The sequence below is a fragment of the Schistosoma haematobium genome, chromosome 1 (assembly GCF_000699445.3).
Source record: "Schistosoma haematobium chromosome 1, whole genome shotgun sequence".
NCBI lineage: Eukaryota > Metazoa > Platyhelminthes > Trematoda > Strigeidida > Schistosomatidae > Schistosoma > Schistosoma haematobium.
The window spans coordinates 59,400,462-59,427,181 of NC_067196.1; the positions used below are offsets into that span (position 1 = coordinate 59,400,462).

At 38.9% G+C, this 26,720-nt stretch overlaps 1 protein-coding gene across 2 annotated transcripts; it reads right to left on the reverse strand.

Annotated features, from left to right (window-relative positions):
- Positions 1-28: 28 nt before the first annotated feature.
- TAOK1_1 (Serine/threonine-protein kinase TAO1) lies at positions 29-26,720 on the reverse strand. Of its 2 annotated transcripts, XM_035729637.2 has the most exons (15): positions 26,241-26,720; positions 26,029-26,208; positions 25,945-25,990; positions 25,605-25,907; positions 23,280-23,422; positions 21,642-22,127; positions 20,059-20,190; positions 12,742-12,991; positions 7,992-8,383; positions 6,958-7,308; positions 6,120-6,377; positions 4,426-4,767; positions 2,566-2,748; positions 1,338-1,633; positions 29-431 (listed from the first exon to the last, which is right to left on the reverse strand). In XM_035729637.2, exons 1-14 carry the CDS (start codon positions 26,370-26,372, stop codon positions 1,364-1,366), a joined length of 3,468 nt encoding a protein of 1,155 aa, XP_035586446.1. In that variant the 5' UTR covers positions 26,373-26,720; the 3' UTR covers positions 29-431; positions 1,338-1,363. The 2 variants fall into 2 exon arrangements, with proteins under 2 accessions (XP_035586446.1, XP_051074659.1); XM_051209226.1 differs by lacking the exons at positions 20,059-20,190; positions 21,642-22,127; positions 23,280-23,422; ... (2 more) ...; positions 26,029-26,208; positions 26,241-26,720 and having other exon boundaries at positions 6,958-7,397; positions 7,992-13,394.

A 26,720-nucleotide genomic window follows, 5' to 3' on the forward strand; every position in this document is an offset into this window, starting at 1 on the left:
TGTTACATGAAAATTGAAAACCATCGTATAAAATTAGGAGCCAATAATACAAAAAATGTAGCTAGCTTGGATGTATTTTGCATGTGATTTTTGAAATTGTTTTGTCGATTACATCTGAACTGTACATTAAAAGCCGCATACTGTAAGAATCGCAGAAATAAATTACGATAATAACTGGAAAGACGGGTTGTGATTGTTCTCGAAATTACGGGGGAGGGGTGGTTAGTTGACCGGTTGTTAACATATACAGGGTTGTGTTGACGAGTTGATGTGATTGCTTATACAACTATCTCTGTATAGAAAAATACACGGTATGAACTTCTGATTTGCAGATCAAGCCTGAGAACGTATGGTGAAACTGTCAAATGCATATACTGATATGGCAGCTTCATGGGATTGAACGAGCTTTCTTGTAAATTAATATACAGGTGCTAAGATAAGGGAAATGAAAATACGTCTGTAATTTAAATTCTAAGATATATGGAATCCGAAATGACAGTGTATTCAAACAAAGTAAGCCATATGGCAGTGGATGTTGGTCAAGAAACCTCAGATGGTGATCATTAAATAAATCAGTTTACCATCACATTTAACATAATATAATATTGGTTCACACTAAGGTTTGCAGATCGACATAACGCTCGTTAATTTATGACGTAGAGGGTTCACGAGCCTTGAGTAAACAAGTTCATAAAGTATTTAAATACACCCCTCGCATAATCACGCAAATGATACGCTATTTTGAGAAGTCTAAAATCAATCCTTACATTCTATTCAATATCACATATAAGAGACCATAAGAAATCCAAGCTTTTTTATTTATAAAGCAGTGGTATATAACTAGGGTCATGATAAAAAAGGTGAATAATTGCCACATATTTTATGAGTTGGAAGTTTTAGATTTCATATTAACCAAACTTCAGTACTGTAAACAGATTAACTATGGAATATGAAATCCTAATAATCTGTTAATGCGCATAAAATAAAAGAATACGACATCAGACAATACAACAGAAGATGGACGCAAGTGTATTGTCTCGATAATTTAATGCTAACTTTACATTCACACGTAATTTTTTAGTTACTTAACATAATTTGAATTTAACCTTTCCATAAACAACTGCAATACACCTAACATCTAGACAACAAATAATTTACTTCATATCGACTTATTTTCTTATAATTTATGTCTATTATCGATTTACAGTGTGATATAATCATCCATCTATTCGACACAAAACGTGTTTTGACAGGTCTTTTTTCTTCAGATTTTCCTTCAAATTTAATAACTGTATCAAAGTTTGTTCTGAAAAACAATAGTTTGCGTGAATGCTTACCCGAAGCCACGACTGCTTTGGATTTATTAAGATGGGAGGAACTCTGCACGACTGTGTCGCCAGTCTGAAGGACGCTGTCCACTGGAGCTAGAGAACGATGTACTGCTACTTGAAGATCCGCCGGAGACTCCTGATGATCCAGAAATCCTCGCAGATGCACCAACAACAGCAGCATTGTCGATTCCGAGGTTGGCAGTTTCGATGTCGAAGGCGCGCAGAGCTTCGGCGTGGCGTTCCATCAGACGCCTTGTCTTTCTTCGTGACTCCTCCTTGGTTGACTCAGCATTTTTTTTCATCTAAAGTAGAGAAAAACTATGTGATAGGGTGGTTTCTGAAATAAAGTACATTTAAAAATGATATATTATACTAGAACCATTTAAAATTTTCAAGAGATTCAGTGATGATATCCGGAATATACTGAATAGAATTAGCGCCCAGTTATCTTAAAAAATTAAGATGCTGATTTCAATTTAGCAGTCATTAGTTTGCAGACTTTATGTACATTCTGTTTTTTTATCGCAAATTGTTATCAGCTGAAGAAATAAGACAGGATATAATATTTGTTCCCAGTTTTCAAGTTTTTAGTAGCATGTTTCTTTGTCGTCATCATCATCCTGGACACCGAGCTACTACGAAGATATTACCATCTAGCTACTGTTTTATAATCGAATAGTATTTTCAAATTATTCTCAGTTAGTGTTGCCACTGACAATACATTATACATAACCTGAGAAGCAAAACCTAAGATTAAAGAAATATTTACACGACAAAAATCATAATAAAAGAATATCCGGTAAATTCGATGTAAATAAGATCATTTTTGACAGAATTATCACTTCTAGATGAGATATAGCAATTCAAGATGCTACACAATGACCTTTGATAACACTTCAATGGACAAGTTGTGTGTCGTTGCAACACTTGCTTGGATTCCGTAACCTATAATAGGATTATGTATTCAATCACACTTCAGATGTAAGTTATATATATAGTGCATTTGTTGCAATAAATTGCTTAGAACCTAGTAGGTAATTTTTAGTCTGCATGGGTCAGGAAATAGTAGGGGTATTTATCATTAGTTTCTTCCAAAAAGTTAAATAAGCCATTACAAAACCATATGACCATACTCTGTGAGCGATTAATAAACGACAAAAATTAAATGAACATATAGAAAGCAGAGTGCTTCGCAACAACTGAACGCGTATAAAATAGAAACTAGACAACGCACCGCAGCTTCCAGTGATTCTTTCCGGGCACGAATTCTATTCTCTAAATCCTCTCTTTGGCGTTGATGCTGTTTGAGCATATCACGCCGTTGTTTCTCTTGAAAATTAGAAAGAATTTTGACTCCTTCTACACGACTTTCTTTAAATTCTTTGTTCTCGCGGGCATGTGTTGTTTCAACTTTATCCTAGAGACGGTAGCAAATAGATGATAAGGGAAATCATTTAAAGGTACAGCAAATAAAAAATAATTCTGAAATGCTGTTAGGAAAGTCGTTTAAAACTATGGCTGAAAAACACTAGACTTAGAATAGTTGTGATAATTCCCTATTCTGGCACTAAACTTATATTTTTATGACTTTTGTATATATGTAAAGCATTTTATCCGAATTTTTCAGCCTTTTAACCAATTCACTTTGAAGGACAGTAGCTAGAATAATGTTGTTATTTAGCACAGTCAGATACATTGTTTATAACAGGTGACTGTTTCGTTAGAAGTCTCATTAGGACTGAAAACAATTAACTTCTTAAAATATTCAAGATACCCTTTGAGGTTATAGTTGATAAAACCGAATCATTTCAAATGACCTTTAGTATACCTTCGTCATTTCTAATGAGGTTTAATACCGTCTCCTACACATAACGGAAGCTATAGGGATTCGAACCTATAACCTCAGTTTATGTGTCCAGAAAAAATTCGTGACACCCTTGTCCCTGCCTTGGGTGGATATGATTTGATAAACGATTTTTTTCACAGCCCGTATTTGTTTGTAATATTTCACCTCACCGTTTACATTTTTAAATATCTAACTATATACACACTTCTTATTACGTAATTCGTTTTGTGATTATTTTAAAGCCTATTTATCCAGGTTTGGCCTACTTCCTGTATTGAACCAGAGCTTGTGTTATTTTATTATCCCTATCTCTGCTAGTACATGTGTTTTATTACTATCAATTTGTACCTTTTACCTATTATTTGTGGTTATGCAATCTATTTCATTATGATCATTAACTAATAAATTGCCTTGAATGGTTTAATGTTTTCATATGAATATCTATATATATTAGAGTAAAAGCTTAGTGGCGATTTAGTTGAAAGCAATATTATTTACGTTTAGATGTTCTAATTAATTTTTAATGAGGTAAGGAATAGGATGAATTCAACACGAAATTCTGAGATCATTTGTATTTTCTGAAATTTTTCTGAACTTCAGTATAGTATAAAAATAAACAAAATAGACGTATTATACTAATCATATCACTTATTTAGCATACACAACTAAGTACAATATGCATCTCATGTTACTGAATGGTTATTAACTTTGTAATTAACAGAACACTAAACAAGAATATCATGTGCTTATTGAAGGAAACAAGAGGAAGCGGAAGACAACCTTCTTCCACGTATTAGTGCACGACAGTATGTATTACGACCTAGAGTTTATAGGTTTTTGGAAAACATATGGTATCCAATGCAAAATTCTCAAAAGGCAACCAGAGAATAATAGGATTAAACATTATTTTTGTAAAACAAAATAAATCGTAATTATAGCCTTGGGGATATTTTTAAAAGCAGATATCTAAATACCCAAGACTTACAACAGCATTACAATCCAGTGATAAAAACACACATCAGTCTTCATTTTCTGTTAAGATGTATTGTGAACAATAAAAATATTACCCATTCAAATCAATGAAAGTATGTCGGCGTTTGTTTAGCACCAGCATACGTTAGTGTTTGCATTTTTTAAGAAATGCATTGGCGTGTCACAAAAACACTAAACTATATGATAATTAACTAAAATCATACAGTAACTTTAATGATTGATTTACATTATTTGAAGACAAGAGAGTGGACTTACATTTTGACGCTCATGTAGTTCACTAATACTTTTATTGTACTGTGCCTCTAAATCAGCCTGTTTACGTTTCTCCTCCAATTTAAGATTTTCCAAAATCTGGCGTTCATCTTGTAGATGTATAACAAATTGACCTTGGAGATCAACAGAATCTGAGCAATTATTAGGATTTGATGACATTAATCCAGACGAAGGGCAGGATTCTGACGCTCCTGAAAAAGGAGAAGATCCTAACTCTGAAGTTCGACGTGCAGCCTTTAAACGCTCTTCACGTAAAAGTTTGAATTGCTTTTTCTGAATCCGAGCAGCATCACGAAACTGTTTACGAATTTGTAATTCTTTTTGCTAAACAAAGAAATAATACCCAATAAAGCTAGCACACAACAATATAAATAAATAGTCAAAAAATCTTTGTCATCTTTTCTAGAATAATCACAGAAATATCCGGTACATCAAAACTTCGGTTAAAACTGTAGGCAAAATTTACAAATAAACAATACAAAAACATTGATGTATCAAATCTAGGTCATTAAGCTCATACTAACACAGGAAGATCGAGTTAGAAAGGACTCTAGATTTGAATAATTTCTCCCACGACAGATAAGTCATTTAGCTCAGATTAATAATCCAAGACTTAATTAACGGGTATCATGTATCGACCTGCCCTTTGTTATTTTCTGTACTCTTATGCCAGGTTACGTCACCTACGGTGAAGGTGAGATATCCGTCTATCAATTAAAGGACGAGTATACTGTGCAGCAGTTCGTTCTGTACTACTTTATGGCCGCAAAACGTGGCCAATTAAGGGTAGAGGATACTCGTAAGTTCAGTGAGTCAGTCTACAAAGTAGGACCAGGCACATATGTACATCGATCCGAGTTGTCATACCTCATTAGCACAACAAGATGAACACCAAATTCATAGAAGCAGTTACTTTAATGGTAGTATTATATAAAGGAAAGATTGTATATAAGGATATGATATAGGGAGAAAAAATTAGTCCGTCGAAAGAAAGATATGAAGCGATTTTAATCTCAGTTTAAGGGAAGACAAAGAGTTTATACACCTACGCCACTGTGATCGATTCTGAGCCATGTCACCAAGAGTCTACAACCATTGGTTACGATAGTCACGCGGACCCCAACCAAGTGGTCTGTATCTACCAACATGGTTCAGACCAGAAGTTAGTGACTTTACAGACTGATGCTACGTTTTGGTTTGACCACCCCTAACTTTCCTCCAACTATTCCCTACACTAGTCAGCGTTGCGCGCCGTGGTAGTCGGTGGTTCGGCATGAGTAACACGTGGCCCATCTCAGTCGATGAAGATTCACAACCTCATCAACTGATTTACCACCTTTCCCTAATAACCTGCGTCTATACTCGTAGTTACGGATATTTATTATTTTATTTATTTATTTGAACACATAAATATTGGTACAAGAGGGCACCAAATATATATGCGCCACACCATATTTATGTGTGGGTTGTGATACTGCCCGGGCGCCCAGACCGAAGCAGGTGGTTTTCTTAGGGGGCCACACCCCGCATCTGCTGGGATCACCGGTTAAGTAATCATGAGGTTAGACGCAGGGTATTTATTAACAAAGTGTAGGATAAAAGGGATTTTCCAACAAGTAGTATGAAAAATGTCTGTAAATCAGACTATCAGATATCACACGTATTTACAAACTAACCTTCAGATATTTTGGTAGATTCTTTGTTTCTTCACAATGTCTCTTTTGTAATCCAACCTCAATGCGCTTAAAATATTGATGCAGATTTTCCATTTCGGCTTCATGTTGACTTTGAAGCTGATTAATGCGTAGGTCTTGAATCCGTTTTAACTGGTTAATTTCTAAATTTTCGAGTTCTGTGTGCTGTCTGAGTAACAACGAAGTAATCTCTTCAGCTGCCTTCTGTTGTAGGCGTATATATTGTCGTAATTGTTCCATCTAGCGTAAGTACGAAGAAAGTGATATTAAGAAAAATAGATAAACAAGTTAGGACCAGGGATAAATATTGTACAATTCAAGTTGTCCCATTTCACACTAGTAAGCAGTGAAAGGAAGTCAACAAGAAAAAAAGCAAAGACGTAGAAATAATCATTAACAATCACGATTGTACCAACAGTACAAGTAAATCAAAGGAGAAAAAGAAATCATAATTAACGAAAATAATTGTGTATGATGCTCAAGATGCTAATTCAAATTAACTTTTTTTGAACAGTATCAATAATGTATCCAACATAAAATCACAGTCTGAGCTGACGGGTAGTCACTACCACTGACAAAAAAAGATGTGACTGTCTTAAATTAGTTGTCCTTAGGCTTTTTATAATTTAATACTATACTAAGTCAGAATAACATTTCGGGTTAAGAGATGGCTGAGGATGTGTAGTAAATGTCTAAACCATCTCAGTCGATGAAAGGCTTATAACAACGACGACTTCACCTAACTTTTAGGACAAATAATCCGCGTTTTTTAAACCCATTATAATCAATCAAGAAAATAAAAAGGTAACTATCACCTTACCTCGATATCCTGCAATTGTGTGAGGAGAAGACGCTTTGTCTTACGCGTTTCCAATGTCGACACATCATGCCGTCGCTTCCGAATAGCCTCTAATGGGTTGGAATGTCCGCTGGAATCAGAGTCATGTGAACTAAAAGATCCAAGTGGAGATTTTTTGGCCGACTTTAGTTCACTTTTCGTTTCAGTTTCAAGTTGACGTGCTAATTTTGATTCAACTGACATCGCTCTTTTGCGCTCTTTTTCTATTTCAGCGGCATGGATTTCTTCTAATCTCATGAACTCTTTTCTCATTGCTAACTTTGTTGCTTCATAGTCACGATTCAGTCGTGATTTGAGTGATTCCTCCTCAACCTATAGAATGAAAAACAGCCCAAGACATTTGTATGTACCCCAAAAACGATTTCAATTATTTATCGACGTTAATCAACCTGTACCTTAAGCTGTAAATTTCGAGGCAAACATGATATGGAGATTGGAAATTATATGTTAACAATATATTGGAATCACAACAAAACAGCTCAAAATCAAAAACACACGACAACCTTTGTGACAATAATAATAATAATAATAATAATAATAATAATAATAATAATAATAATAATAATAATAATAATAATAAAAATAATAATAATAAAACATACAAGACTCATTTCATAAGGATAAAACTACTAAGCACAAACTGACTATGAAATCCCAGTATTTCAAGCACCCTGAATCAGTTTGGTCTTTCACTAAAAATACTAATAATAATTTGTACAAACAGTAGTTCAAACACACTTATGTATTTCAACATAAACTTATTATTATCTAGAAAAGCAATTCCTTAAAAAAATACGGGTAACCAAAACTAACAGATGATTGTTTGTTTTAGTACAAACGAAGCAGGATAACTGAAAAATTCTCCAAGAAACTTAACTGTGACGGCTGAACTGATTTAAAATTTGCAGTTTTTGTTATCGTACAAAATAGATCAGTCACAAAACAAATATCAAGTGGATAATAAATAATATATTCGCACAAGTTAAAACACAAACCTTATTTTTATCTTCAACTTGTTTTAGGTGTTTATTATGTTGATTTCGAAGTCGTTTAAGTTCATTCATTTGATCACGCCAGTTAGCCATCCCTCTCCCATAACCCTGTTGCGTGAAGCCAAGAGCAACAGCAGCAGCTGAATTTGAAGCATCTGGTTCTAAAGACAGACCTCTCATCATCTGGGTAGTTTTTAGTGTTGCGAAATGGCCAACAGAAGTTGACGTGTCCGCTGGAGAGTTTATTTCAACAGAAGCTATACGGGAGGTTTCAGTGATCATACCCGAATCATTATGAGAAGTAGTCGAGAACCGACTGAAGCTTTCAGTTTCTCCTTTAATTAAATCTGTCTTTGTCGGGGTAACAGAAGAAACCACAGTATCAGAGATTGTGCCTTACCATAAGAAAAAAGTAAACATTTACAATTAGAAAATATCGATGAAATGTTTTTGCTGACACACTGTATTCTAATATACAATTACATCATAAAAATGTGAATTAATATGCAATTAACTGATGATCAAACGCATCAGGTAGAATAAAACTAATTTACAAAGACAACCGGTTTATTTAACAACGATTTATTTGCTTTTCAAAGGCTGTAGCCGGACAGCTTCCCAAATAATTGATAAAAAGCGAGTTGTACATTTGCTTACTTACTAAAATACGCTGTGACACATCGCAGAGCAGTATAGACTGCCCAACAGCACTCTCCATCCAACACTATCCTGGACAATCCTTTCCAGTTTTTTCCAGTTGCTATTCATCCTTCTCGTTTCTGCTTCTTATTCCTGACGTAGCGTTTTTCCGGCCTTCCTCTTTTCCGTTTCTCTTCAGGATTTCAAGTTAGCACTTGCTTCGTGATGCAGTTTGATGATTTCCGTAATGTATGTCCTATCCACCTCGAATGTCTTTTCCTAATTTCCTATTCAGATAGAAACTGATTTATTCTCTTCCACAGTAGGCTGTCGCTGATGGTATCCGGCCAAAGGACATTGAGTATCTTGTGTAGACAATTATTTATCAATGCTTGTACATTTTCGATGATGGTTATGGTAGTTCTCCAAGTTTCAGCTCCGTACAATAGAACTATCTCGACGTTCGTATTGAAGACTATGACTTTAATGTTGGTTGACAGATGTTTTGAGTTCCATATGTTCTTCAACTGTAGGAATGCGGCCATTGTTTTGCCAATCCTTGCCTTTACGTCTGCACCAGATCCTCTTTGTTCATCGATGATGCTGACCAGATACGTGAATGTTTCTATCTGTTCCAGGGCCTCTTCGTTAAGTGTAATTGGTTCGGTGTTTTCCGTGTTACGTTTGAGAACCTTGCTTTTTCTCTTGTGTATGCTGAGGCTGCTGCTACACTGGCTGCCATGGTATGGATTTGTTCGTGTGTACAGGGTCGAAGAACTAGGTCATCTGCGAAGTCCAAATCGTCTGGTTGCATCCAAGCTGTCCATTGTATTCCGTGATTTCCCTGAGATGTCGAGGTCTTCATAATCCAGCCAACTACCAGAAGAAATAAAGAGGCGGAGAGTAAGCAGCCTCGTATGACACCGGCCCTCACTTGTAATGCATCTGTGAGCTGTCCTCTATGCACGACTTTGCAATGTAGTCCGTCGTATCAATTCCGTATAATGTTGACTATCTTGTCAGATACACCATAGTGTCAAAGAAAGTTCCATAAGGTTCTTCTATCCATGCTGTCAAACGCTTTCTCATAGTCAAGGAAGTTGGTGCATAGTGACGAATTCCATTCAGTTGGTTGTTCAACGGTGATCCGTAGTGTGGCGATTTGGTCTGTGAACGACCGATCCTTACGGAATCCAGCCTGCTGATCCTAAAGTTGAGCGTCCACTGAGTCTTTCATCCGGTTCAGCAACACTGTTGAAGACGACGTTTCCTGGTACTGACAGTAGTGTAATGCCTCTGTAGTTCTCACACTTGCTCAGATCTCCTTTCTTTGGTATCTTGATGAGCAATCCTTATTCCCAGTCTGTCTGTGGCACTTGTTCCTCCTCCCAGCTCTTCCTGAATAGGACGTGGAGCACTTTTTCAGTTACTTCTGTGTGTGACTTCATTGCCTCAGCTGGTACATTGTCAGGTCCTCCTGCCTTCCCACTCTTGACTTGTCTGATGATCATCCTGATTTCTTCGGTCGTTGGCGGAGTGTCATCTGTAAGAAGGTCTGTATATGCTGCTTCGATGTCTGTTGGATTCAGTGGGACTGGTCTATTTAAGAGTTCCTCGAAGTATTCTACCCATCTGTTCCTCTATTCTTGAATCTCGGTGATTGTTTTGCCTTCTTTGTCCTTGATCGGTCTCTCTGGTTTACTATATTTCCCTGCTAGTTTCTTTGTTGTGTCATATAGTTGTCTCATTTTCTTCTCTTGAAGCTTTTCCGCTGTCGTTGCTAGTTCTCCCAACTATTTCTGCTTGTCGGCTCTAATGCTCCCCTTCACTTGCTTGTTTTCTTCTGTGTATTCAGTTTATGTTTCGACTTTCTCTGTTCTTGTTCGATTGTTGTTAATTGCTGTCTTCTTGTTTTTCTTCGATTCTTTTCCAATTGTTCGCCATCGTAGTTTCTTCTTTGAGTAGATCTTGTAAAGCTCGGAATCTTCTGTTGAGAGTTATCGTGAATTAGTTGAGTTTGTTAGTATATCAAAGGAAGTTTGTATTGAACCTTTGTACTGCTGTTTCCCCAGACGTCCAATGTTTCTTTAGTTCAGTTTCACCATGGCCACAAGCAGCTGATGATCCGAAGCTATGTCAGCTCCCCTCCTTCCTGATTCTCATATCTCCCATTGTCCTTCTGAATTTTTTATTGTTACGAATATGATCTATCTGGTTCTCCGTGGTGTGATCCGGTGAGACCCGTGTAGCATTGTGTATGCGGTTGTGTGGAAATATTGTGCCGCCTATAACCACTTTGTTGAATGCACATAGGTTCGCAAACCTCTCATCATTTTCGTTCCTCTCTCTCAGTCCATGTCGTCCCATGATATCTTCATATCCGGTGTTGTCCATTCCGATCTTGGAGTTTAAGTCTCTGATCGGGATGGTCAGGTCTTTTGCTGGACACTACGCTATAATTGATTGCAGCCTCTCATAGAACTGATCTTCATTGTCGTCACTGCTATCATTATTGGGTGCATAACGCTGGATAGCATTAATTATGATTCCCTTCTTTTTTGTTTGAAAGGATGCCTTGATGATCCCGAATCCGAGAGATTTCCATCCTATAAGTGAATTTCGCGCTTCTTTGGACAGCAACAGAGCGACTCCCTGTGTGTGGAGCATTTTCTTCTTCGTGACCAGAGTATAACAACATCTCTCCCGTATCTAGCGTTTGCTGTCCAGCTTGGATCCGATGGGTCACGCTTATTTCGAGCACCGTCAAGTTGTATCTCATCACTTCCGTTGTTATTTGACTGGTCCAAACGTTTCATGTACCTATAAAAATTATTGCTCTGGTTGTTAGGAGCATAGGCCTCGTGACTTCCGAACAATCTCGGCATTCATCAAGAGGCGTCATAATTCATCCTTCAACTCCCAGGGCAGAGATCAAATGGTTTAATTTGATTAATGTGGTCGACGTTTTTTAGCAAGATTTCTTTCTACGGAACGGGGCTGCAGACCCCGTGCCGAACTCTCCTTTTTAACCGGGAATGGGACCAGCAGTAACTTTAGAAGTGGTGGTTAATAGGCATAAAACAGGGAGAGCAGAGTCACCCGATTTCGTTTCAACTTGTTGGTTCCTCATCAGCTTCTTATTACCCATAGTATTTCGAGATCGGATTATCAAGTAGCAAAATTGGCTAGAACTTAATGCGGAAACATATTAGGACGGTGTAGCAGTGACCTTAATGGAGTTTAAAAAAAATCGAGTTCCACGATATATATATAAACCAAAAGAATGTTGTAGATACACATACATATGCATGTGCAAGTGCTCTGGAACCTGAAGAGTGGTGAATATCTAGCTAATACAACCCGAACCGGGTTGTGAATCTATCGACGTCTTAACAGTATGCTGTTACTGTGCTATTTATACGTCCGACGATCATAGATGCTAATGTTTCAGATATTACATCAATCACATTGATTTTTCTAAGATTATCACAAGAGGAGTTTTGCCTGTTTTTAACTGAGACGATAAGGAATCGGGAATAATCGAATTGGGCCTCATTCAACTTTCAAGCCTTAAATGAATCGTATCCATTTTGACACTCCCGGTTTATCATCCTGAAAGAGCTCTGGGATCAAACTATCACTCCACCTCCGTCAGAATATACGGCATCGCCTTCGGATTTTACATTTATTTTTTACCTTAAAGATATCCCACCAATATATCTGGTGGGATTTCAATTAACAAACTATTTACGGCAAGACAGTCCGACTGGGTCTTTGATTTAGAGTATTCACCACGGCGCAATTTAAAGCAACATGACAGATCTGTCAACAACACACACAAATAACATAAGGTAAAGGAATAAAAAACGAGCCACATTCAATAAAACATCATGTATATCATGAAACACTTTAAATTAACATTCATCAGTGAGTCAGAATAAGTAATTAAATCTTATCTCAGTTACCGCACACTTGTCAACCAAGTTCTCATTTCCAATTGTATTTACCTTTAGTTTCCACAAAATGAATACTTTGATTATGGATAATATCAGATTATCCCACTTTTAGCAATCAGACTTATTAGCTAACAATAAAGATCTAATATTTGACTTACCGCGGTGCCCCAATTCATTGTTAGAATCAACTAAGATTGAATGATACACATGACTGTCGGTACTGGACTCCATATTAGCGTATAAATGACTGTTGATTTGGACAAGACGTGGATTTTGAGGATGTTGAATTATACTAGAATCCCCTTCGCTTAGTCTGTGTGAGCTCGATCGATTAGGCAGAGGTGAAGGTTGTGTTCCATTAAAATCGAATGAACCACCATGTCCACTATCCGGATCGAATGTGCGAGACTATTAAATGAAAAAATAATGGACAAACAAATAAGATAGTCCACGTAAACTAAATATTGCCTCACTCAAGATCATAACTCTCGTACATGCATTTCCCATTTCTTCAGGTTGGTTGGTACGATATACTTTTCAGGACAATAATTGGTATCCAAAATGCATTCGGTGGTTCTAGTAATATGTGTGAGATATATGTCACTAATTTAATAGGGTGAAATTTAGATTTAGAAGGGATATTGATAACAGTTAAGGATCCTGAATCACTGGTAATTAATATAAGACCACAGTTATCAAATGTTAATAAATACAGACTTAATATAAGTATCAGTCAGTCAGTCAGTCAGTAACAACGTAGAACTTCGTACGTACGTACATCAGTTCGAGTTGCCACACCACATTAGCACAGAGATGCAGTTGTCGATTCAAATCCCGTAGTGGTAGAGGTAGCAAGAGTATAAGCAGTAATCGGGAAGATTAGTGTTTGGAGATGTTATTTAAAGAGTATAATCCAGTGAAACAAATTTGGAAAGAGGAAAAAAGGGACATGAAGAATTCAGAAGATTAGAATTTGGGAGAACACAGAGAGTGGATGCACCTGCGCCATTGCAAACGATTTTGAGCCATGTCATTCAGGGTCTCTAACCATCGGTTGCTATCATCTCGCGGTCCCCAACCAGGTAGTCTACACCTACCAACATGACTCAGTTCACTTGTCAGTGACTTCATGGACTTCTGCCATGTTTTGGTTTGGTCGCCCCTAGCTTTCTTCCAACCTACTCCTATACCAATGAACATAGCACGTCGAGGCAGTCGGTCGTTGGGCATACGTAACACGTGTCCCAGCCATCTCAACTGATGAAGTTTCACTACGTCATCAATTGATTTGCCATCCTTACCTAGTACCCGTGTCCTAACAACTGTGTTACTTACTCGATGGTCCCATGATATACGAGCAATGTTTCGAAGACACCTATGATCAAATACTAGTAACCTACAGATATCCTCTACTCTTACCGGCCATGTTTCACTGCCATAAAGAAGGACGGGACGAACTGCTGCGCAGTAAACACGTCCCTTGGTTGATAGACGGATATCTCGTCTACGCCATAAATGACGCAAGTTGGCAAAAGCTAGTCGAGCCTTCTGTATCCGTGCTGAGATTTCGTCACACACCAGACCACAAGGGCTGGTGAGACTTCCAAGATAAGTGAAGCGGTCGACACACTCAACTACTTCACTCCCTATCACTAGTTCGGGTGTCGATGTAACCCAATCCTGAAGCAACATTTTGCATTTCGAGGGGGAGAATCGCATCCCGAACATGCTTGCATTGTTGCTTAAAGTGGTCAGAAGACTCTGCATTTTGTCGGCGTCTTCGCCAAATAAAACTGTCATCAGCATATTCTAGGTCAACAATTGAACCTCTCGGTAGAAGTTCAACCCCTGGAAATTTAGATGAGGAGAGTGTTATCTCTAAAAGTACGTCGACCACAAAGTTGAACAAGAATGGGGAGAGTGGACAGCCCTGACGAACACCACTTGAGGTAATCAATTCTGATGACAGTTCGCCATAAGCTCTCATTCGACCAGTTGTGTTCGAGTAGAGAGCCTGTATAAGGTTAATGTACTTCTTTGGTACTCCTTTCAGTGACAAACACAGCCATAGAACCTTACGATCAACAGTCAAATGCCGCCTTAAGGTCGAGAAATACTACGATGGTGGGGCGTCTGAATGTGTGTCTGTGTTCTAGAACCTGACGTAGTGTGAATATCTGATCTATACAACCACGTCCAGGTCGAAAACCGGCCTGGTTTTCTCTAATCTGCTCTTCACGAGCTTTGATTAGGCGTCGAAGTATTATTGAGGCTAATATTTTAGACACTATATTAGTCAAACTGATTCCTCTGTGATTGTCACAAGAGGACTTTTGTCCTTACTTATAGACTGGCACAATCAGTGATTGAGACCAGTCAGATGGGATTACGTCCAGTTCCCAAATTCTACCTAAGACCTCGGTTAATCTCATTGTTAATACTGGACCACCATCCTTAAAAATCTCAGGAGTAAACCTGTCAGGGCCTGCTGCTCTCCCTCGTTTCAGATTTCCTATGGCTTTTTCAACTTCGCAAAGAGACGGAGGACCTACATTAACTTGCCATGCAGGTTGACTGGAGATCGTTGAAAACCGAAATGTGGCTGAAGGCAAGTTGAACTGATCCCTAAAGTGTTCTGCCCATCGATCCAATCTCCTGGATTGAGAATGAATAATATGTCCATATTTCTCCGAGACTGCTTCGCTAACAGTCGGGTTCCTAATACCGGTTTCCTTAACAAGTCTGAACAATTGTCTGCTATTACCTATTGCCGCTGCCTTTTCCATCTCTCTTGCTTTCGCTACCCACCACTGTTCACGATCATTGCGTAGACTTCTTGTCAGCTTGCGCTTAAGCTGACCCCGCTCTTCATTATGTTCAGAGCCAGGTGGAATGAGTTTCCGAGCATCTATCAGTGAGATACATGCTACTGAGATCCAGTGTTGCTCCCTAACCTTCTGGTTTACCTTACTAGCAGATATCACTGCTGTTTCCACAGCTTTTCGGATATCATTCCATGCTGCCTCGGGGTGGGCATCACATACATGGCTGCCTAACTGTTTTCCTAGTTGTTCCTCAAACATACTCTTAGCTTGACTATCATTAAGTAGGCCCCTAAGAGGTTTCCTTGAAGCGTCTTTCCGACGTCCAGTAAGACGCAAGCAAATACGCGCTCGCACTAGAGCATGATCTGAATCTAGGCATGTGCTCCAGAATGAGCGACAGTCTTCTATCGAGCCCCTCCATCGGTGGCTGATAGCGATGTGATCTATTTGGGTCCAACGTTGGGACGAATTAGGGGGTCTCCATGTTAAAAGATGTTTTTCCTTATGCTTAAAGTTAGTATTTGCAAGGAACAGGCGGTTATCTGAGCATAGCTGCAACAGACGGTCGCCATTATCTGTTCTCTGAGCCACGACACCATAAGATCCACCTAGGTGTCTTTCCCTATCGCTTAGTTTACCTACTTGAGCATTAAAGTCACCGGCCACTATTACTACATCCGAGCGCTTAGCTTTTCGGAGAAGGTCCGAAAGCTTTCTGTAAAACTCATCTTTGACATCATCTGAGCTGCAGTCAGTGGGAGAATAGGCAGAGACGACGAAGAGGCAACGACGAGTGTCCCTATCTTTCCGGATTCTTACTGTTCCGTTTAGTCGGACAGCGCACAAACGACTGTCTACTGGGATCCACTCTAAGAGAGCTAGTTCTGCCCTAGGACTCAATGCTATACCTACGCCGGCGAGGCCACGGGAAGCAGAATCAGGGCTTCCAGATACACGAAGCGTAAATCGAGTCGGTTCTTTATTTTGGCATGGTGAGGTCAAATGAATGACGCTACTTGGGTCCTGTATGCGCGTTTCGGAGACGCAGCACACATCGATGGCGCGAGATTCTAAAGTTTTAGCTAAGGAAGCCTGCTGTCCTATTTGGCAAAGTGTTCGTACGTTAAAAGCTCCTACGTGTAGTTTAGAGCGTGGTTTCAGGAGACCGGGAATGGCGTTCCACGTACTCGAATCGTTTGCCCTAGCGGTGCGAGGTGATAAAGAGACGTGAGGAGGGTTAGTCATGGAGATAAGAGAGGTATTAGGAGGTGTAGGAAGGATTTGAATGTGACCACCTTGGTCTCTTGTGCTGTTACGGGTATGAGGGCTGATATCACTTCCCGGATGCCCACACCATGGAAGGGTATTTCTTGAGGAACCTGAAAACGAAATTGGATTAGTGTTGGTCTTGACGACCTGGGAGCGTGACCGCAGAGCCCAAGGGACAACTGCTTGAGGCCGGTCGCGCACGGCCTTTTTGTGGAAGGTTTTTGACGTGTTAGCTCCGTTCTTCAAAGGGTCTTACCGCCGGAGACGGAAATCTGTGAGGTAAGGTGAGGTGTGACATTTTTAGGGTCGACCTTTTCTAACCCCACCCCTCCTTGTGGGAAGGCAGCATCGCTGTCATGCTGGTTGTCCGAGGGAAAAACCTTACTGCTGTCACACCTCTCTACAGTCAGCAGTACGACTTCGTCCTCAGACCTTGAGTTGCTGCTTTTAGTCTTACCGTTCACCAATCGACCTGCCTGGCATGGTAGAACCTGCAGGAACATATGTTCCAGCCAATATAGCTCGGTTGGGTCATCACGATAGGCAAGCCCGACCACCGCGTCAAGGTAGCAGCTTCGATCGGGAATATAAGTATATGACAGTAAAAATTTTCGAAAATTAGCTTTAAGTATGGGGTCTCTGAGTTAACTACTGACTAAATCGAATTTACACGTGCGAAGACCGGTGTAAACGTTGATCATTATCAGATAAGTTTGAATTATCCAGTTATAGATATTTTTGACAGAATTTTGATCAGTCTTCGTTAGAGTATGTGGATTCTGAAAGGATTACCTGGATATAGGTATTTTAAAATATCCATTACTGCATAGATGAACTCATTAGCTAAGTGGACAACGCGTCCAGAATTTGAACAGACAGATACTAGATTTGAGTCTCGGTGTGGAAATGAAAAAAAAGAAACTAGGATGGATGGAAAGGGATCAAAGAAGTAATAACTTCAATGTTTCAGGTGCTGGGCCGCAACAAGCATCATAACAAGGAATAGATCTCCATAGAAACTCTGGACAATATTCAAGAAAGGAAGAACACGACAGCAATTAACAACAATCGAACAAGAACAGAGAAAGTCGAAACATAAACTGAATACACAGAAGAAAACAAGCAAGTGAAGGGGAGCATTAGAGCCGACAAGCAGAAATAGTTGGGAGAACTAGCAACGACAGCGGAAAAGCTTCAAGAGAAGAAAATGAGACAACTATATGACACAACAAAGAAACTAGCAGGGAAATATAGTAAACCAGAGAGACCGATCAAGGACAAAGAAGGCAAAACAATCACCGAGATTCAAGAATAGAGGAACAGATGGGTAGAATACTTCGAGGAACTCTTAAATAGACCAGTCCCACTGAATCCAACAGACATCGAAGCAGCATATACAGACCTTCTTACAGATGACACTCCGCCAACGACCGAAGAAATCAGGATGATCATCAGACAAGTCAAGAGTGGGAAGGCAGGAGGACCTGACAATGTACCAGCTGAGGCAATGAAGTCACACACAGAAGTAACTGAAAAAGTGCTCCACGTCCTATTCAGGAAGAGCTGGGAGGAGGAACAAGTGCCACAGACAGACTGGGAATAAGGATTGCTCATCAAGATACCAAAGAAAGGAGATCTGAGCAAGTGTGAGAACTACAGAGGCATTACACTACTGTCAGTACCAGGAAACGTCGTCTTCAACAGTGTTGCTGAACCGGATGAAAGACTCAGTGGACGCTCAACTTTAGGATCAGCAGGCTGGATTCCGTAAGGATCGGTCGTTCACAGACCAAATCGCCACACTACGGATCACCGTTGAACAACCAACTGAATGGAATTCGTCACTATGCACCAACTTCCTTGACTATGAGAAAGCGTTTGACAGCATGGATAGAAGAACCTTATGGAACTTTCTTTGACACTATGGTGTATCTGACAAGATAGTCAACATTATACGGAATTGATACGACGGACTACATTGCAAAGTCGTGCATAGAGGACAGCTCACAGATGCATTACAAGTGAGGGCCGGTGTCATACGAGGCTGCTTACTCTCCGCCTCTTTATTTCTTCTGGTAGTTGGCTGGATTATGAAGACCTCGACATCTCAGGGAAATCACGGAATACAATGGACAGCTTGGATGCAACCAGACGATTTGGACTTCGCAGATGACCTAGTTCTTCGACCCTGTACACACGAACAAATCCATACCATGGCAGCCAGTGTAGCAGCAGCCTCAGCATACACAAGAGAAAAAGCAAGGTTCTCAAACGTAACACGGAAAACACCGAACCAATTACACTTAACGAAGAGGCCCTGGAACAGATAGAAACATTCACGTATCTGGTCAGCATCATCGATGAACAAAGAGGATCTGGTGCAGACGTAAAGGCAAGGATTGGCAAAACAATGGCCGCATTCCTACAGTTGAAGAACATATGGAACTCAAAACATCTGTCAACCAACATTAAAGTCATAGTCTTCAATACGAACGTCGAGATAGTTCTATTGTACGGAGCTGAAACTTGGAGAACTACCATAACCATCATCGAAAATGTACAAGCATTGATAAATAATTGTCTACACAAGATACTCAATGTCCTTTGGCCGGATACCATCAGCGACAGCCTACTGTGGAAGAGAATAAATCAGTTTCTATCTGAATAGGAAATTAGGAAAAGACATTCGAGGTGGATAGGACATACATTACGGAAATCATCAAACTGCATCACGAAGCAAGTGCTAACTTGAAATCCTGAAGAGAAACGGAAAAGAGGAAGGCCGGAAAAACGCTACGTCAGGAATAAGAAGCAGAAACGAGAAGGATGAATAGCAACTGGAAAAAACTGGAAAGGATTGTCCAGGATAGTGTTGGATGGAGAGTGCTGTTGGGCAGTCTATACTGCTCTACGATGTGTAACAGATGTTAGAAGAATGTGAACATGAACATTGGGATGTAGGTATATCCAACTGTAAAGGCGAGAATAGTACGAAATGCACGTTCTGGATTTCATTACTAGTTACAATCTATCCATTTAAGCTTATATTCTTAAAACCATTCACATTAAGTTTGTAATTTATGAAAAATAGAAAAAATCATTGTTTTAGAGCCGACTGTACACGTGCTTTAATTTCTCCAGACATCTGATCGTAGTTTATCAGTAATTTGTCCGAACCTATTTTCTTAAGTATTAGTGAAATTTTTTATTATTGTACATAGGAAAACTGCAGTAGATAACTTGTTGGAATTACATAAATCTCTCTACAAATGGATGAAATGGGTTATTTATTTATTCACCTCGGCTAAACACTACTTGACAGTTTTATCACAGTTGAGTTCGAACATATGTTTGTAATATCGCAGTTAAAATTAAACATACCGGTGAGTTTTCATTGGAAATTCCAGATACAGAGTGTTTGGGGGGGATATACACATGTCTCTGACCAGGACTATTGCAGCTATCGGACAGATCACTGCTAGCGCTACCCACGCTGTTCGAACAACTATCACCCTAGACAGAGTAAAAAATTAATAAGTGAATACATTACATTACTATTCCCCCTCCATATAAAACTCTAAAGACAACTTGAAATCTATGCGTCGATAAAATTCGACCCCAAACTGTCCACTTTACTCATTTTGATGGATGACATTTCGGAAAATGTGTAGGGGCGGTGCAGATCTCTTATTTGAAAAGATTTTGTCATCTTACTGTGTGATTAAGTAGATGCTACTTAATTCACATTCACCTACTATCTAAAATGCTAGAAGTTTGAGCATGGACTCATGTGCGATAAGACGTGAAAATTAAGCGAGTGGTTCGTGCATCTCGGTAACTGTGTAAGTTATAGGGCTATAGACAAGATCAATAATCATATAGTAGTGAAAGCCACGGTAATTTATACAGATCTAGGGGGCTCACAACGCTAACGGGACTGTATTTTATTAAACGCAAACACTATAACAAAGAGGAGTCAAAATATATATGCACCAGACGAAAATTTTTCATTAAATCTGTGTGTGGGCTGGGATACTATTCGGTGCCCGAATCGAAGCAGGTCGTTTTCTTAGGGGGCCACACCCCGAGTCTCTAACCCAGAGGTCTAATCCACGAGGCAGTGGAGCAACGTTAGGAGATGCGGTCACATGGTTACCGGTGACCAAGAATAGGTCCATGCGCCGTTTGTTCCCTCAGGATCCTGGAGTCCATGTGCACCATTAGTTTAGAATAAGGATTTTCCAACTCCCCTAGGTGAACTCTGTACACGTCGGACATATGCTTTGTGTCCCCTTAATTTCATAAACAACCAGCCCACCGCGAGAAGGCATTAAGTAGAACTTCCTCGAGTAGTGGATATGTACACGCAGCCATATAAAAGCTTATCGAGAGAGCGCTCTCTCTACCCTTGGCCATACCATGAGATTTGGTGGCCGTAAAAGGTATAGTGCATAACTCTGTGATTAGTATCTTTGTTCTACATCTTCCCACTTTTCCAAGCCGAGAAAGTCCGATCACTATTGTCTCCGAAGAGTTGCTTCCACTGCACAGAGACATTGTGCAGGTAATACTGAGGTAGAGCGAAATTCGTCACCTTATGAAAAAGCAGCATTTTAAGAACAACATCTTAATCCTACATTTCACCAAGACAATTAATCACTTTCCGAAAATTTCATACTGATGAAAAACCACGAAATATGACGAATTCATATCATTCTTCCTCAATGATTGCTTTGGCTTTATTCATTATTAACTACCTTGAATGATTATTCTCCACCACCATTTTAAAAATGCTTAACGGTACCCAGTTGTATCCTGACTCAATACACAGTAATTTTCGAGAACTTTGCGTATTACAGCAATAACTACATATTGTCAACCATGGAATTCAGAAAATCTCCATGAACCCCTATGGTAATAAAACGAATTACAAAAGTATGTCGTACACAATAAAAGTAACTTACTACAAGATATTCGACATCATCGTTTATCGAACTACTGTCATGACTGGTTTCCTCATCAATACATTTGTTAGAATCACGCTGCTGAGTTTGAAGAGATGCCTTTCGTAAATCGTGCCTTCGCAAACTGCGCTCAGACCCACCAATGTTTGATCCTTCGTGCGACTGCCTTAATATTCCAGAGACGAGGTTTGGTTTGTAGGAATTTCTTGCAGAAGCCTCTAGGTCTGCATTAGAATCATCATATACAAACCCAGTTTTCCTCGACGTTGGGCTCTCCTCACTGTTGTTAGGTACGACCGAGGATGGAGAGTGATTTAAATCACTTTCATAGAGAATTTTTTTCCATTTTTGACTAATTTGATTTTCTTGGGCAGCTACAGCTGCTTTGGTTCGCTGAATTAACTCTGGAAGAATATGGGAAAAACGAAACACACTAGCCAAGAAGGGGTGTGTCATGGCTTGAGAACAAAACGGTCTTTCATTCATCTACAAAATAAAATAAGACACTTCGATTATTTTGACATCGAATATTACTAATGTGAGTTGAATGATAACGGTTATTTATTACCACCAGTTTCTACCAAAATTTTAACCATATGAAGAAAATAATGATCGGTTGGAGATCAAACTATAACTGTCATCAGAGTAAAACTGAACAAAACCTAATTATGTGAATTGTAGAAAACCAGAGAAGCATAGAAAATCAGTAAAGACGTAAACAACATGATGTTAAGAAACAGAATCGACGCTCGGATTTTAGTCATTCTACGCTTTGAATCTGAGTATAAAGAGGATTCGGCAACGTATTAACACAAATTTAATTAAATGGCCTTCATTGAGTTCGTTTTCCAAGATTATTAGTGAAAAGATAAAAAAACTACTCAAAATAAGCTTGACAGTTTCCTAAAGACAAATCCTTAAAAACGACCATCTAGGACACGACCTCAAATATAAATGTTTTAGAAAGTGTATTTGTTTTTTTAAAGAAAATCCCCTCAACTCCTATTGTCGATTTTCATATACTAAGTTTTTAGAACCTAACTCCATAATATCTTGGTGATATCCTCAATACAGTAGCGCAACAAACACTGTGAATATTCATACTTAATAAGCATGGAGCGGAAATAAACTAGAAAGTGCGATTTTTTGTATTAGAATAACGGCAATATGGTAAAAATTTGAGCTCCAATGACTGATCTGAAATGTGTGGGATATTGAGCGTTGCTCATGAAATATGAAAGTATAGTTTTGACGGCGAGACTATAATTTACAGACGAAACAACCAGATATAAAATGACAGATCTCGGATTTTGGCGCGAAATTCACTCATCGATTTGGCTAAATAGAGTTTTGGAATTATAACTGTCAGTTCGGGAGGAAAACCCTAAATCTAATTCTTAATCTTAACCACCGACTGTAAATTATAATTCTAATTTCTCACATTGGTTTATAACCCTCATTTGGTCCTAATTATTAGGCGGACACTATCAAGGTCACTTGAGCGTCGCCCAAAGGTCGTCCATAAACTAGTCTCACCATTTTAACTAGTAAGATTTATGAAACCAAATAGAAGAGAGGAACTCTTTTACACATAACGATATCAATACGAAAGGAATAAGACAAGATTGTGGGACCTACATCTTTTTGGAGAACGAACCGTACAAAATCCCGAAATTCATCGGACCAGTTACCTCCCACCAGTCGTGGGGCATCATTTGAAGCAATTTGATATAGTGCAGCCATCGGATTGGTAGCGCTGAAGTAAGGAGGTTCCAACTCAGCTAAGAACAAAGTAAGATTGGGAATATGGAATAGAAACTAAAATAAGACATAAAATATCTAGGACCCCACATTCTCTGACTAAATTTGCCAGAAATAGGGTTAGTAAAACGATCCACACTTGAAAACCTTAAACAACTCGGAGAGTGAAATTATAACCGATATTTGAAAGACCCTACTTCAATAGTGCAATCATGATTTTAATTGGAACTAAACCTACTTCCATTAGTAATAAAAGTCAATCATTTGCAACGTAGGACTTAGTATATATATATATATATATATATATATATATATGGATTGGTTTAAGTTGACAACACAACGCAACAAGATGAAATTATTAAAAACAAACAGGAGACTGGAGCTAGCAACAGTATCAGTGGGTGAGGAAAGAATTCAGGATGGATTCGCATAATAAAAGGTGGGAGCAGATTTTAAAACTAAAGATCTAAATGGAGAAAGAGAAAATATATATGTGTTATTGACACACACATCACACATCTCCAACCGTTATTCACTGTAGTCACGCGGATCCCCACCAAGTAGTTTGCACTTACCTACAGAAATAAGTTCAACTGTCAGTGACTTCACCTATATTGGAGGTGATGGGAGCTGGCGAAACCCAGCCAATCATCCTAAATTCGTGCTGAGATTTCCTCTGAAACCGACCCCACCACGGCTGATTATACTTTTGAGGTAAGTGAAGTGGTCGATGTAACCAACTACTTTACTTTTAATCACTAATCAATGCACAAACGAATCCTGAAAAATTTTGCATATGAACGAGAAACGCATCTCAGACGCGTCTATATTGTTAAGGCGATCAAAAGACTGAATGTTTTCAATATAGTCACAAAATAGAATCGTCATCTGTGTTTCAAGTCAATTAATGGAACTCATAACGGGTTAGATAACTATGACAAAAGGAAAAAATGGGGAAGATGAACAACCTTGATGAAAACAATTGGTTATCAACTCTGGCGACAATTTGCCATAAGCTCAACTCGACCGGAAATGTTCGACCAGAGAGCCTTCACAGGTAAAAATAACAAGTCTCACAACCACTACTATATACTGGTAGCCACATTATTTAAACTTACATCTTGACTGGAGTTACAGGAAAGGGAAGCATACAATGTCAACAGAAAAATCGAACAATGGAATATTTGTTCAGAAGTGTTAAATGTTATCCGATCCACTCGAACGGACAAAATGCTGTCAGTGGAAAATTCTGTATAAATCACAGTAAAACTTTATGTCAACCGTGCTGGCTTTGTTACGTGAGTCAAATAAAATATGTATAACATGGTCATATAAAGTAAAAACGATAGAAAGTAAAGTATGGGTGTAACTAACTACATTGAGTGACAGCGCAATAAAATAAAAAACAAAAATAACAGGCAGACCCCTACGACAAAAGTAAAACAGGGCAAATATATGATAATGGTTACATTCTGATATCCCAGATAGCTGATCATAACTGCCAATTCAGTTCGACAGTGAGGTATTTTCGTCCTGACTACCCGGTTGAACCTCGTCTTCGGAAGTCCACGGGTACCATTATGTCGTAAGGGCCAGTGGGGGTATCATAAAGGCAGCAAACCTTAGACCTGGGTGAATACAAATTACTGATTGTGATAGGGTGGTAAGGTAATTAGCACACAGCCGGTATAGCTATCTTTTAAAAGACAGGGGCCGAGGTTGCAGACCATTGATCCTAAAAATAAAACGAATAAGTTCTCCAAGGATTCCTCACAAAGAAGTTAGAAAACTGTTGCGTCAATAGTACTAAAGTGTAAATGTTAGAAAGTTTCACAGACGGTTACTGCTTGATGACTGACCATACTAATAAGTCAGAAAGACCGGCAACGTTAATCCAGTCTACTGTTCAGGTTTTAAGTTTGTAGATGAATATTGCACTTCTGTTCTGTCTGACAAGTAGGGCTCGTTTAGTTTTTAGAACAAAATTTAATAATAATGTAGATACATGAAGATAGTATGACTTTATGCCCCAGGTATTTAATTCGACGGACTGGAAAACAGGAATGTTAAGGGGCCATCTTAAATAAACGAGTGGTATAAAAGTTGAGTAAATGACTTAGTAGTTGGGTCGTATAACAATAGGTTACAATTTTGTACGGTCGCTAGAACGCATTAAATTTTATGGTGAGCATTAAAACTAACCCATTTCAATACAAGTAATTCCTAAAGACCAAACGTCCACTCGTACGTCATATATGCCTTGTTCCATAGCTAGAATGACTTCAGGAGCAATCCAAAATGGTGTTCCCACGAAACTATTGGCCGGACTCACAAAACTAGCTGATCCGAAATCACCAATCTTCACGCCGCCAGAGTCCGTAAGTAAAATATTAGCTGCTTTGATGTCTCGATGAATTCTTTTCTCAGAATGCAGGTAGTCAAGACCAGTTAGTACTTCCTGAACGATACAGGCGATTTCATCTTCACGAAGTGGTTTTTTGTGTACTATCAGCAATTTTTGATTTAAGGTCATACAACCTACCTTCTAAAACATCTGCGACTGAGCCAATGCAGTATTCCATGACTAACTTTAAAAGGAAAATGTAGTAGCATATAGTACGCGTACCCATGGAGTTTGCTCTTTCATGAAGCATCCTTTAGGCAATACACAGTTTTTGTGTGCAAGGTGAGAAAGAAATTTTATCTCTCTAACGATGTCATTCCACTCTTCTTCTGACTTTTTACGTTTAGTGTCAACCTTTAGTTCTTTGATAGCTACGACTTCACTTGTTGTACGATTCCGAGCCTATAACAATAAAGAGTGGAAAATACACTTACATAGTAAACTGCTCCAAAGCTGCCGCAACCAATTTGGCGAAAGTCAGTAAATACAGTCGTTGGATTTTCATGACTGAAATATTTTGACAGCTCAGGGTCTTTAAAAACAGTTGTTCTGAGAGACTTAGGCATCGAGTTCTCATTCGTTGCGAAAGTGGCAGTATTCTTGCCTGATGTCAGCCAAACTTCAGACCTTTAGTAACCCACCTTGTTGATGGATGAAAGGAAAAACAAACACAAAGTTTATACTAATGTAAGAACCATAATTATTATTAAGATCCAGTTGGTTTAGATGGACGTGTTTGGCGGGCGAATGAACAGACATTAGGGCTGAGGTTTGATGTCACAAAACACAGAAATAAAATGTTACTCATATACGAACTTGGATGTTCATTTTATACACATATTTTTAAGAAGTCTCGTCCTTTCATTGCCTCATACTTCAGCCATTCTCCAACTTTGATCAGAAGCGGAGGCTAC

Bases quoted from the DNA above. Each gene is read 5' to 3' on its own strand.
- TAOK1_1 (XM_035729637.2), bottom strand. From the start codon at position 26,372: ATGCCTAAGTCTCTCAGAACAACTGTTTTTAAAGACCCTGAGCTGTCA. The intron at 12,992-20,058 runs GTATGTTTAATT...TTCATTTAATAG, and splicing joins TTTCCAATGAAAACTCACCG to TCTCGCACATTCGATCCGGA. The intron at 6,378-6,957 runs GTAAGGTGATAG...TACTTACGCTAG, and splicing joins CACAATTGCAGGATATCGAG to ATGGAACAATTACGACAATA.